The 11,751-nt window shown below is 57.2% G+C and overlaps 1 protein-coding gene across 3 annotated transcripts in view; it reads left to right on the forward strand.

Moving 5' to 3' along the window:
• Positions 1-10,796, forward strand: part of SLC9A1 (solute carrier family 9 member A1) — a 50,157-nt gene extending 39,361 nt beyond the window's left edge. For 2 of the 3 annotated variants that reach the window (XM_081225628.1, XM_081225629.1), the window contains 10 exons: positions 872-1,122; positions 2,029-2,246; positions 3,231-3,433; positions 5,395-5,484; positions 5,959-6,029; positions 6,148-6,321; positions 6,558-6,672; positions 6,825-6,926; positions 8,244-8,316; positions 8,938-10,796. In XM_081225628.1, coding sequence (XP_081081754.1) covers positions 872-1,122; positions 2,029-2,246; positions 3,231-3,433; positions 5,395-5,484; positions 5,959-6,029; positions 6,148-6,321; positions 6,558-6,672; positions 6,825-6,926; positions 8,244-8,316; positions 8,938-9,278 — 1,638 coding nt within the window. In that variant the 3' untranslated portion in view covers positions 9,279-10,796. The remainder of the gene's footprint in view (positions 1-871; positions 1,123-2,028; positions 2,247-3,230; positions 3,434-5,394; positions 5,485-5,958; positions 6,030-6,147; positions 6,322-6,557; positions 6,673-6,824; positions 6,927-8,243; positions 8,317-8,937) is intronic. The other variant, XM_081225630.1, reaches the window with a different exon arrangement.
• The last annotated feature ends 955 nt before the right edge of the window (positions 10,797-11,751 follow it).

Consider the following 11,751-nt stretch of genomic DNA (forward strand, 5'->3'; position numbering starts at 1 on the left):
TAGGCCCAGTTCTGCTGCTCCTGGGCTGGGGGCCGTCTGGCAAGTCGCTTCACTACTCTGAGCCCCTAAGTTTAGCAAGGGAACAAGCATCCTTAGCCTGCCTACGTCTTCAGGCTGTAGTGTGTTGAGCAGGATGACCATAATCAAAGGGCTTTACAGTGTATGAAGTGCCACTTAAAGTCTGATGGTAGTGTTACAATGACCGTTTATTTCCCCCGCCCGGAGGTGGGGAAGCCATGGAGAGCCTCTAGTCCCACAGTGCCTGAACTTGGTGGTTCATTGCAACCACTTGTTGAGCAGAGATTTCTGGGCCCCACTTCCACACAGTCCAAGTCGGGTATGTATGGCCTGGCCATGTATATTTTCAGAAAACTTCAGCGGTTAAGTCCTGTCCTAGTTCATTACCTGAACTTCCCCTGCTTTGTGCTGAAGGAAAAACCGAAATCCAGGCAAGGATATGAGAGGCGAACTTGGTGCAGTAGCAGCTAATACTGTGATAGGCACTTTGCCTTCATCGACTAATTTAATCTCACCACAGCCCTGTAAAGTCGGTACTATTACCCCTATTTTCTGGTCAGGAAAACTAAAGCACAGGGAGATAGAGTAATTTGCCTCACGTATACAACTGGGGAGTGGCAGAGCCAGAATTTCAACCCAGGTGGTTTGGCTGCAGAGCTGTGCTCTTTACCTGCACAGCACGTTGCAGGCCCGAAGACCCTTTGGCCCCGAGACCGGTGGTTTTGGCACCTGCTTGGTGCTAGGGTTTCTCTGCTACCACATGGCCGTGGTCAGCGGAGGGGATAGGATCACCCTGGGTGGACCCCCGGGAGCCGTGGGGCATCCTGCCGACCCGCCTGCACACTCTTCCTAGGTCCTGTATCACCTCTTTGAGGAGTTTGCCAACTACGACCGCGTGGGCATCGTGGACATTGTCCTCGGCTTCCTGAGCTTCTTCGTGGTGTCCCTGGGCGGGGTGTTTGTGGGCGTGGTCTACGGGGTCATCGCAGCCTTCACCTCCCGGTTCACCTCCCACATCCGCGTCATCGAGCCGCTCTTCGTCTTCCTCTACAGCTACATGGCCTACCTGTCAGCCGAGCTCTTCCACCTGTCGGGCATCATGGCGTGAGTCTGGGCGTGGCATGGGGGGCTGCCAACTCAGATTCCCCAGGCTTGTAGGGTCAAAGGGAGCTACCCAGCGGCCAGCCCCCAGATCCAGACTCCAGGTCCCAGGGCTTCCCCTGAAGCACTGAGTTTAAGGTTCTGGAAGGTCTCAGCCCAGCTATTTCTTCCCTTCATTTGTCGCAAAGGGAACCCCTTGGTGGTAGCCGGACGCAGTCACTCACGCTTGCTGCTGCCCTCAGCAGCCCCAGCAAGGAGGCTCCAGGCTTCCCTTGAAGTGACGGTCCTGGAGGTCCTGAGGCCCCAGATGGGTCTTGAAGCCGGGGGAGTGTGGAGAGGCAGTGAGGTGCAAAGGTGCTCAGAGTAGGGGAGACCATTGGAAGTGTAGAGGCGGGGCCGGATTGGGGCACTGGGGGTGACCACGAGGAGGCTGGGCCAGCAGGAATGGGGCCCAGGGGTGGGCACCAGGCTGGGAGGGCTTGGGCTGCTGCTCGGAAGAGAGCTCCCCGTGGGGACCCCCACAGGTTAAAGGGACCCCACACTCGGGGGGGATAAACCTGAGGCCTCAGACTTGACTTCTGAAAGGTGGAGCGGCAGCATGGCCTCGGGGAGAAGGCACAGGCCTAGGAGTTGGGCAGCCCTTTGTTTGCATCTCAGCTCTGCCACTCGCTGGCCGTGTGGCCGTGGGCAGGCGACTTTATTTCTACAAGTCTCAGATCTCTCGTCTAGAAAACACAAGAATATGCCTGTGTCTACAGGGTTGGGTGAGAGGATTGAGTGAGAACAGGGCGTCTGACTCGTAAGGGGAGCTCAGGAGACGGGCACCTGTCTGCCTCCCTGGCAGTGGAGGCGCTTTGGGAGGGTACAGCTCGACTCTGAACCCCTAACCCCGCACTTCCCTGACCCCAGACTCATTGCCTCGGGAGTGGTGATGCGCCCCTACGTGGAGGCCAACATCTCCCACAAGTCCCACACGACCATCAAGTATTTCCTGAAGATGTGGAGCAGTGTCAGCGAGACCCTCATCTTCATCTTCCTCGGCGTCTCCACCGTGGCCGGCTCCCACCACTGGAACTGGACCTTTGTCATCAGCACCCTGCTCTTCTGCCTCATCGCCCGAGTGCTGGGTGAGGTCCCGGGCCCGAGCCAGGGGAGGTGTGTGTGCGTGGTGGGGGTGGGTGCTGTGTGTGTGTGTGTGTGTGTGTGTGTGTGTGTGTGTGTGAGAAGTGCGCTGGGTGGAGGGGCTGGGTTGGCTCCTGGCTGGGCTTCCCCGCTCTTGCTGTCTGCAGTGCTGAGGCCATAATGGGCCCTTGAGGGGAGAGGGACGTGCTTGAGGTGCATCCGTGATCTCTGGGGAGACAGTCATGGTGTGCCAGTGGAGGGGCCTCAGGAGCCCTGTGATTCTGAGCCTGTCGGTGTCTGGGGAGGGGACCGAGGCCCACAGAGCCAGGTCTGTGAGTGTCTGGACTGTAGCACTTTCAAAGCTGCCTGCAGTTCCTCCCAACCTCTGCTGCCAGCCTGGGGTGCACACGGGGACCAGGCCTTAGGCCCTTGGGTGCTGCTTCACCTGCCAGGCACACATTACCTCAGTGATTGCATGGCTTCCCCGCTCTGGATCTCACCTCCTCTCTGCAGTTAGGTCTGGGCGTCGCATTTACTTGCTGCACTGTCTTAAAACCCCTTTAATCCTGGGCCTCATCCTGCAGAAATTCTGGTTCTGTGGGTTGAGATTGGACTCTGAACTCTGCATTTTTAAATAACTTTTTATTACAGAAGATTTCAAACACACAGAAAAGTAGATCCATGTACCCATCATATTTAATAGGTATCAACTTGTGGCCATCTCTTTTCCCATCCCCCTCCTGACCTCCAGCCACTGGAGGCCTCTGTAATGTCTCTAAAATATATCCAGATTGAGGGACCCCCTTAAACTGAAGATCCACCCAGCTCTTGGATTGAGGGATCTGGAGCATCTTGGGCTGAGGGACCTGAGAAATGAGTGAGCTGGGTGGGCTTACTAGTGGAGGCTTCCTCCAGACAGAGAAGTCTCTCTGCTGCGGAAGCCAGGAGGGCCTAGGACAGCCTGACCCCTCTCTTCCCCTCCCCGGCAGGTGTGCTGGGCCTGACCTGGTTCATCAACAAGTTCCGCATCGTGAAGCTGACCCCCAAGGACCAGTTCATCATTGCCTACGGGGGCCTGCGAGGGGCCATCGCCTTCTCCCTGGGCTACCTCCTGGACAAGAAGCACTTTCCCATGTGTGACCTGTTCCTCACGGCCATCATCACCGTCATCTTCTTCACCGTCTTTGTGCAGGTGCTGGACAGGGTGGAGCAGCCCTGCCTGGGGACCCTGACTCTATCAGGAAAGAGGAAGCACATGACCCAAGAGGAGGCCCATGGGTTCTAGTCCCAGCTCCACTGATAACTAGTGCAGTTATCACAGGGACAAGCCACTCCCCCTTTCTGGGCCCCAGTGTCCTAAATTGTAAAGAGAGAGTTGTGATCATGCGTCATTGAAAAGTGACCAATCAGAATGTAAAGTAACCAGACTGCTGCCTAGTTTAGTTGGGAATCCAGATAGCATTAAGAGGAGTGGGTCCAGTCAGCAGGCCCATGATGCTCAGTGTAGGGGCTTAAGGAAGTGGTTTAATGTCTTAGGATCTTAGTTTCTGCATCTGTAAAATGGGAATAATAGCACAACATGGGGAACTGGAAAGGTCCCTGAGCTGGCCAGCAGGAGGTCTGGAGTTAGCCAGAGCTCTGCTGTTGTCAGTCTGACCCCAGGAAAGACTCTCCTCCTGTCTCTGGGTCTCAGATCCCCATCTGTGAAGTGAGGGGACTGAACTGGATGATCCTGAAGAATCCTTCCAGCCTGCTGGCTGTGATTTCTGTGCATTTAAACAACCCAGACTTAGCTGAGAGCCTCACTGCCCTCAGAGTCCCCAAGGAAGCCCAGCCTGAGATGATGTTAATTGCTTTTCCTTATCTGACCTGTGATCTTGGGCAAGTGAGAAACACCCTGTCTGGGCCTCTGTTTCTCTACCATCCCCTCCATCTTTCCTGGACACTAATCCTGGCCAGGCCCTAGATGGGAAACATCATTGCCTTCTTGGGAAAAAACAGTAGAGAGGAAATTTCCTGGGGCTGGACTTGTTTTCTGTCCTTTAAAAGGAGAGGGGACTGCCTCTTTTGTCATCTTGCCCTGCTTCCATCTTCAAAAATATTTTATCACCTTGACTTTGCAGTTGTATATGCTAATGGTTTACCAAGCCCTTTTTTAAAAATATAAATTTATTTATTTATTTATTTATTTATTTATTTATTTATTTATTTATTTATAGCTGCATTGGGTCTTAGTTGCTGCACGTGGGCTTTTCTCTAGTTGCAGCTAGTGGGGGCTACTCTTCGTTGTGGTGCGCAGGCTCTCATTGTGGTGGCTTCTGTTGTTACGGAGCACGGGCTCTAGGCACACGGGCTTCAGTAGTGGCTTGCAGGCTCTAGAGTGCAGGCTCAGTAGTTGTGTCGCACGGGCTTAGTTGCTCCGTGGCATGTGGGATCTTCCCAGACCAGAGCTCGAACCCGTGTCCCCTGCATTGGCATGCGGATTCTCAACCACTGCACCACCAGGGAAGCCCTACCAAGCCCATTTTTAATGAAAGCAGCTTTGAGGTAGGGACCTCCCTGCCTGAGTTTGAATCCAGCTTTACTACTTCTATGAGACCTTAGGAAGTTACTTAACTTCTTTGAGTCTCAGTTTTCTCATCTGTAAAATGAGGATAATGAATGGGCTTACCTCTTAGGGTCATTGTGGGTATTGAAGTGCTAATCCTAGTAAAACACAATTGGTCCTGGCACATGGCAAGTATGCAGTTAAATTAGTTGCTGCTGCTCTTACTAGGTCCTCCTGGGTGTCAGTCCTGCAAGGGGGGCAGAGCAGAGGTGGTCCTCCCTGTTAGCCAGGCCTGACTTCCCCGGGGTGACAGAACGCATCTGTGGTGGAGCTCACGCTTGAACCCAGGCCCTCTGACCTCTGACCTGGGCTAGATGCCTGTGTATGAGTCACTCGGCTGGATGGGCTGTGAAACCGCTGGCTGTGTCTTTGGGAAGGAGTGGGCCTTAAGGACCTGCTTTATATAAGTGCTGCTGGGAGGTTGGGAGATGGGGGACCTCAGAGCAGAGGGCATCCCAGACTCAGGGACCCTGGGGTGGGGGACCTCTGTGGCCTCCCTGCCAGAGTAGCAGAGCTACAGTGCCTGACACCCACCTGCCCTCCAGGGCATGACCATTCGGCCCCTGGTAGACCTTCTGGCTGTGAAGAAAAAGCAAGAAACGAAGCGCTCTATCAACGAGGAGATCCACACTCAGGTACTGGAAGCTGGGCCTGGGCCCTGTGTTGCAGGAGGAGGCTCCGGAAGCTGGGGAGCAGCTAGGCTTCACGTCCATGCCCTCAGTCAGCCCCTCCTCCCTCATCCCAGTGCCCAGGTGGTCCTTCAGCCTCCTGAGGTCACCAGGTCACACAATAGGGAGGTGTGGTATGAGCAGCCGAGAACTTGAGGAAGGGGCGTCATGCAATCTCTGCCTCTGCAGAAACCTATCCCAGGCATCGGCACAAGTGGGTTCAGAGAAGGGGTCTCAGCCCGGCCCCAGTGGCCAGAGGGCTTGAGGTTTCCCTGGGGTTCAGGATGAGTGAGGTATAGGTGCCACCTCCTGGCTGGTCCTGGAACTATAGGGCTGGGCTGAGCAGGGCTGCACTAGGGTGGAAGGGGGGCGCCCATTCAGAAGTCTTGGTAGGGGAGGAGCCCAGTAGTAAGGCTTGACCTGGCCCTGGGCCCGTTTCAGTTCCTGGACCACCTTCTGACAGGCATCGAGGACATCTGTGGCCACTACGGCCACCACCACTGGAAGGACAAGTAGGTGGCAGGCCTTGTGGGCAGGAGGGTGGGGAGGGGCAGGTAAGGGTCTCCCGGGGCCTGGGCATCAACCCATCCCAGGAGGTGGCTTCATCCATGTCCTCCCTCCTCCCACCAGGCTCAATCGGTTTAATAAGAAGTATGTGAAGAAGTGTCTGATAGCTGGCGAGCGCTCCAAGGAGCCCCAGCTTATCGCTTTCTACCACAAGATGGAGATGAAGCAGGCTATCGAGCTGGTGGAAAGTGGGGGCATGGGCAAGATCCCCTCTGCCGTCTCCACCGTCTCCATGCAGTGAGTGCTAGTGGCCAACCCTGGCAGCCTCTGCAGGCACACTGACCCCTCGACACCCACCTGGAGCAGGCCCCCTGGGGCATCCTACTGGGGTGGGCGGGAGAGCTGCAGGGCCACACTGAGGACCTGAGGCTTAGCCCACCCCCCACCCCGGCCATCCTCGGAGGACCCTTCTGGCCCAGCCCAGCAGGCCCCAGGGTCCCAGGAGTTTTCTCATCTGTGCCCCGTTATCCCAGGAACATCCACCCCAAGTCCCTGCCTGCCGAGCGCATCCTGCCAGCACTGTCCAAGGACAAGGAAGAGGAGATCCGCAAGATCCTGAGGAATAACTTGCAGAAGACCAGGCAGCGGGTGAGGAACTGCTCCCCACCCGGCCCCCCTACAGCAGAGGAGCCCCTCCGCCCGCTCCCTGCCCCAGCCCCGCGCCACACGCCCAGAGCCGCCCAGCCCCTCCAGGCCCGGCTTCTGGGGCCTGCCCTGCCTGACAACTGTTCCTCCCACAGCTGCGGTCCTACAACAGACACACGCTGGTGGCAGACCCCTACGAGGAGGCCTGGAACCAGATGCTGCTCCAGAGACAGAAGGCCCGGCAGCTGGAGCAGAAGGTGTGTCTGGGACTGGAGCTGGCTCCCACCTTTCTCCGGGAGCCTGGGTTCTTCCTCTTCCTGCACCGCCACCACCAGGCCCTTTTGGAGATAGAGCCACTCGGATCTGATTTTTTGGACTCCTCCACTTGTTTCAAAGACTGAGCCCCAGGGCGGGTTCCAGAAAGCTGCCTTCTCTCCCCCTTCCCCACTCAGAGCAGCAAAGAGGCCCCCTTCCCCATTGTGTCCTCAGGCATCAGAGCTAGAAGAGTCTGTCCCTGTGCTCTAACCCCTCATTTTCTAGTGAGAAAACTAAGGCTCAGGGGAAAGTGACCTGTCCAGAATCACAAAGCAAGGCACACACGCCTTCATTCATTTGTTCAGGAAGCATTTGTGGAGCGGTTCCTAAGTGCCAAGCAGCAAAGTATCCTCTGTGAATCCGGTGGTGAATTGGCCCAGTCCCTCCCTTACGGAGCTTCTCATGCAGTAGCCCGTGCAGGACAGGAAGTGCAAGGGGCCCTGAGCACCTTGAACAAGGAAGTGGTCAGGGTATGCTTAGGAATAAGAGCCACAGGGGAGGGAGTGTGGCAGAGGGAGGTCCAGGCGGAAGGAAGCAGCTGTGCATAAGTTCCTGACCACAGACTAAGGGGGCTCAGCTTTCCAGGAAGCTTGTTAATGGTGTAAGGGTTTGAGCTGTATTCCAAGGGCGTGGAGAGTCATGAAGGAGGGTTCTAAGCAAGGGAACGACATGGGGAGCAGTGGGGGTGGCCCGGCTTAGGGCAGTGGCAGGGGGAGGAAAGGAGCAGGTAGATTCGAGGGACATTTAGGAGGTGGAAGCAGCAAGACTTGGTCACCAGACTGAGGTGGGACTGAGGGAAGAGGAAAAGGAGTCAGGGGTCACGTCTAGCCTTCCATTGGGGTAGTCGGGAGTGGTGGCTGAGAGAGGGTCCACCAAGGAAGGAACAGCTTTTGAAGGAAGATAAGAAGCTGAGTTCAGTTTCAGCGTGTTGCACTGAGATACCTGGGGGCCATCCAGGGCCCAGGTGACACTCCTGAGTTGACTCTCTGGGTCTGTACCTCAGGGGTAGGTGTGGGCTGGAGCTAGAGTCTGGGCAGGTGTCACCGTGGGAGAGGTGGGGCAGCGAGGGGGGTGTTCAAGGCCACCCCGGAGGTTGCAGAGCTTGACAAGAGGCTGGGCCGAGCCCTCAGGACCTAGCACTGGCCCGGGAAGACAGGGAGCGGCACCCCAGACACACCAAAGGAGGGTGTGGCCACTGGCCTTGGGTGCCGTCCAGAGGGGCCGCCCATGCTCACCCCTGTCTGCTCTTCCTCTATCAGATCAACAACTACCTGACGGTGCCAGCCCACAAGCTGGACTCGCCCACCATGTCGCGGGCCCGCATTGGCTCAGGTAAGGCAGGGTGTAGGGTGCTGGGCGAGGGGCCTCAAGGCTGGGCACACAGTGCCACCATCTCGAGGATGAGGCTCCAACAGGAACGGGCGTCAGAGAGCCCGCGGGGAGGACGGGCTGCTCCCTCCCTGACCTCCTCCCAAGCTCCTCCTACATTGGGTAGATTTGGGGGTTCACCAAAGGGGGCAGAAGAGTGGCCCTGCTGTCCTCCCCAGGGACCGAGCGCTCCACGTGGGGCTCATGCCGAGGAGCTGGGTGCCTGGCAGGGAGGCCGGAGGCGGCTGCACCGTTGGGGTCACCAGCATGTGGGGAAAACAAGGGCAGGCCTTCCAGGACCCGGTGACTCAGGACGGAACCTGAATTCTTGGTCTGAGGAGGGGCTCCTACGGGAGCCCCAGGGCTGAGGAGGGGAGCACAGTCCTACCTCTCAGACCCCAGTCCGAGGGGAAGAAAAGCAATCTGCTGTGTTGACAGGGGCTTGGAAAGGCCCCTGTGGAGTGACTTGAAGCGCTCCAGGATTGCTGAGGTTCTGTAGGAGTCGCTGGCACGGGCTGAGGTGGGGCGCACGCTGGGCAGGGCTCAGGGGCAGAAGCCAGCTTGTGCCTGGCTCTCTGTCCCCAGACCCGCTGGCCTATGAGCCAAAGGCCGACTTGCCTGTGATCACCATCGACCCAGCCTCCCCACAGTCGCCCGAGTCTGTGGACCTGGTGAACGAGGAGCTGAAGGGCAAGGTCTTGGGGCTGAGCCGGGATCCAGGAAGGGTGCCCGAGGAGGACCATGAGGACAACGACAGGGGCATCATGATGCGGACCAAGGAGCCCTCGTCCCCAGGCACCGACGACGTCTTCACCCCTGCGCCAAGTGACAGCCCCAGCTCCCAGAGGTTACAGCGCTGCCTCAGTGACCCAGGCCCCCATCCTGAGCCTGGGGAGGGAGAGCCTTTCATCCCCAAGGGCCAGTAGCACTGGGGCCAGCGGGCGGTGCTCGTCCCACCACAGACTCTCCCACCAGAGCAGGGGTCTGCTGGCGGGGCTCCCCTCGTCCTTCCCGACCTGGATTGGCCCTGCCCCTCCCCCTGTCGCATGGCAGCTGGGCCCACAGCCCCCACCGCAGCACGGCTCCCCCTGCCTCCTGGGAAGCGCCCTCCCTCCCAGCAGAACTGCCTTCCCAGTCCTTTGGCAGACCTGCTGGGCTGAGGCAAACCCTGCCCTTCCTAATCCAAGCTCTCTCCCATACCCAGACCAGGGCCTCTGAGTTTCCCAGACCTCGGAGGGCCCCCTCCCAATCTGTCACCCTCCTCATCGAAGTCAATCTTAGTTTCTAACCAAAGAGCCTCTGGCTCAGCCTTGGTCCCTCCTGGAAAGGGAAGGAGCCGAGGCCTCTGTTGGCCTAGGCCGGGCCCTCCATTAACAGCGTTAAGACTAGGGGACCAGGCATCTGACTGGGGGAGGGATCAGTGACCCATGGCCGTCCCACCCTCCTCCTGCCAGCTCTGTCACCCTGGCCAGCCACCTGACCTGTCCTTACTCAGAGCTGCAGGCTGAGGGCATCTCTGAGCTCTGTGTGGAGCTGGGGCGCTTTGGACGATGATATGACTCAGCTCTCCAAACTGTGCTCCAGCGGGGACCACTGGGCCTTCAGGGGCCACTGTCAGGGGCACTAGAAAGTGCTGCCTTTTTATCTGTTTTGTTTGTTCACACTTCCATGTATGATTCTATTTGCACAGAGGGCATTCCTGTTTTTAAAACATTTTTGAAAACCTCTAGCTGAACAGAGCTCCAGCCATCCTACTCTGGAGCATTACCCATCCTCATCTGTGCCTGTCTGCCCAACACTGTCCCCCAAAACAGCCCTCTGTCCCCAGGGCTCTGATTTCAGAAATGACCTCACCCGCTCACATACACACCCTAATCATGATTTTCTCTAACAGATGCCGGGCCTCCTGGCACCTTCTTTCTCTTGGGCCTGACCCTCAGTTCCCGCTGGCCTATTCTTTCTCTCATCCCTCTCCCCTCCCCCATTGGCCCCTGGAACCTCTCTTGTAAGCACTGCACCCAGCTTGCTGTGGAGCCCCGTCCTCAGGGGAGGGGCCTCCCCTGAGCATCTCCCACCGGCCAGGGCTGGTGGGTGGGCTGAGTCCTGGGCCCCCAGAGGCCTTTGCTCACAGGCACACACTTCTACTCCCACTGCCACCATGGGCCAGGCCCAGGCCTACTGGTGTCTGTCCTTCTCCCAAGGGTACTCCTTTCCCCAGGATTGTGCAATAGTCAGAGCGTCCCCCTTCCCAATGGACTGGGCAGTGGGTGCTCACCTGTCCCCCCTCCTCTCCATGTAAGTGCTGTTTTGGGCAGGAGTCACCATGCAAGGGTGACGTTGACAACCATGTTCAAAGCCACCACAGCTGCTGCCGCTCTGCCGCCTGTACAGAAGAAACCGAATCTTTTTCATATTCTAATAAATTCGTGTGAGTTTTTGATAGAGTCGAGGGCTGCTCCCTGGGGACCAGGGACTTGTGGGAGGAGGGTGGCCCAGAGCCCCGAAGGACTTGGCTCAATGGCTGGCACAGAGAAACACTTAATCCATGTCGGGCTGGTGTGGTTATTACTGTGGGTCCAGCACCAGGAATACAGCTGTGAGCAAAGCAAGATGCTCCCTGCCTTCAGGTTCCTTCAGCCTCTGGGGAAGAGCAACATTAATCAGTACTGCCAGGAAAACCCGTGTGTGTGTGCGTGTGTGTGTGTGTGTGTGTGTGTGTGTGTGTGTGACAGTGAGGGGAGGAAGGGGTGACGAGGAGGACTTTCCTAAGTGATGGATAGAACTACAGGATGAGCTGAGGTTAACCAGATGAAGGTTTCAGAGAGTGCCCGAATGTTCTAACTGGGAGCTGCATGTGGGAACACCCTAGGATCTGAGGAAAGGCTGATGTGGCTGGATCAGAGTGACAGGAGGGGAGGCAAAGATGGGACCTTGCAGCCCATGGTCGAGATTTTGGTTTATACTAAGGGCAATGGAGAGGCTCTCCGCTGTAAAGTGGGGACAATAACCCCTGGGTGAGACGTGCTCAGGAGTGAAATGGGCTCAGCACCAGTGCCCCGTGGGCTGAGTTCAGCTGAGGTTGGGTATCTGAGGTACATTTTCAGGAGCTGACCGCCAGAGGGCAGTGAGGCCTTGGTACACACCCCCGGCACCCTTGGAACCTGCTTTGTGGAGGAAAGCATCTCCTTTGCCCAGACTGGGACCTGTGAACAGAGCTGGTTTGATCCATAAAATCTGAAGTGGTCCATGCCAAAAGGACCATATGGAGGGACCACACCATCCATTTTTGTATCAGTGTCCCAGGTAGAAACGGATGGTACACTCAAAGGGTTACTGAAGAGCCTTCAACTAAGGAAGTCTTTACAGAGGTAGGGGCAGGGTTAAGGGAACCTACCAGGG

The sequence above is a fragment of the Mesoplodon bidens genome (assembly GCF_964165515.1).
Source record: "Mesoplodon bidens genome assembly, chromosome: 2".
NCBI lineage: Eukaryota > Metazoa > Chordata > Mammalia > Artiodactyla > Ziphiidae > Mesoplodon > Mesoplodon bidens.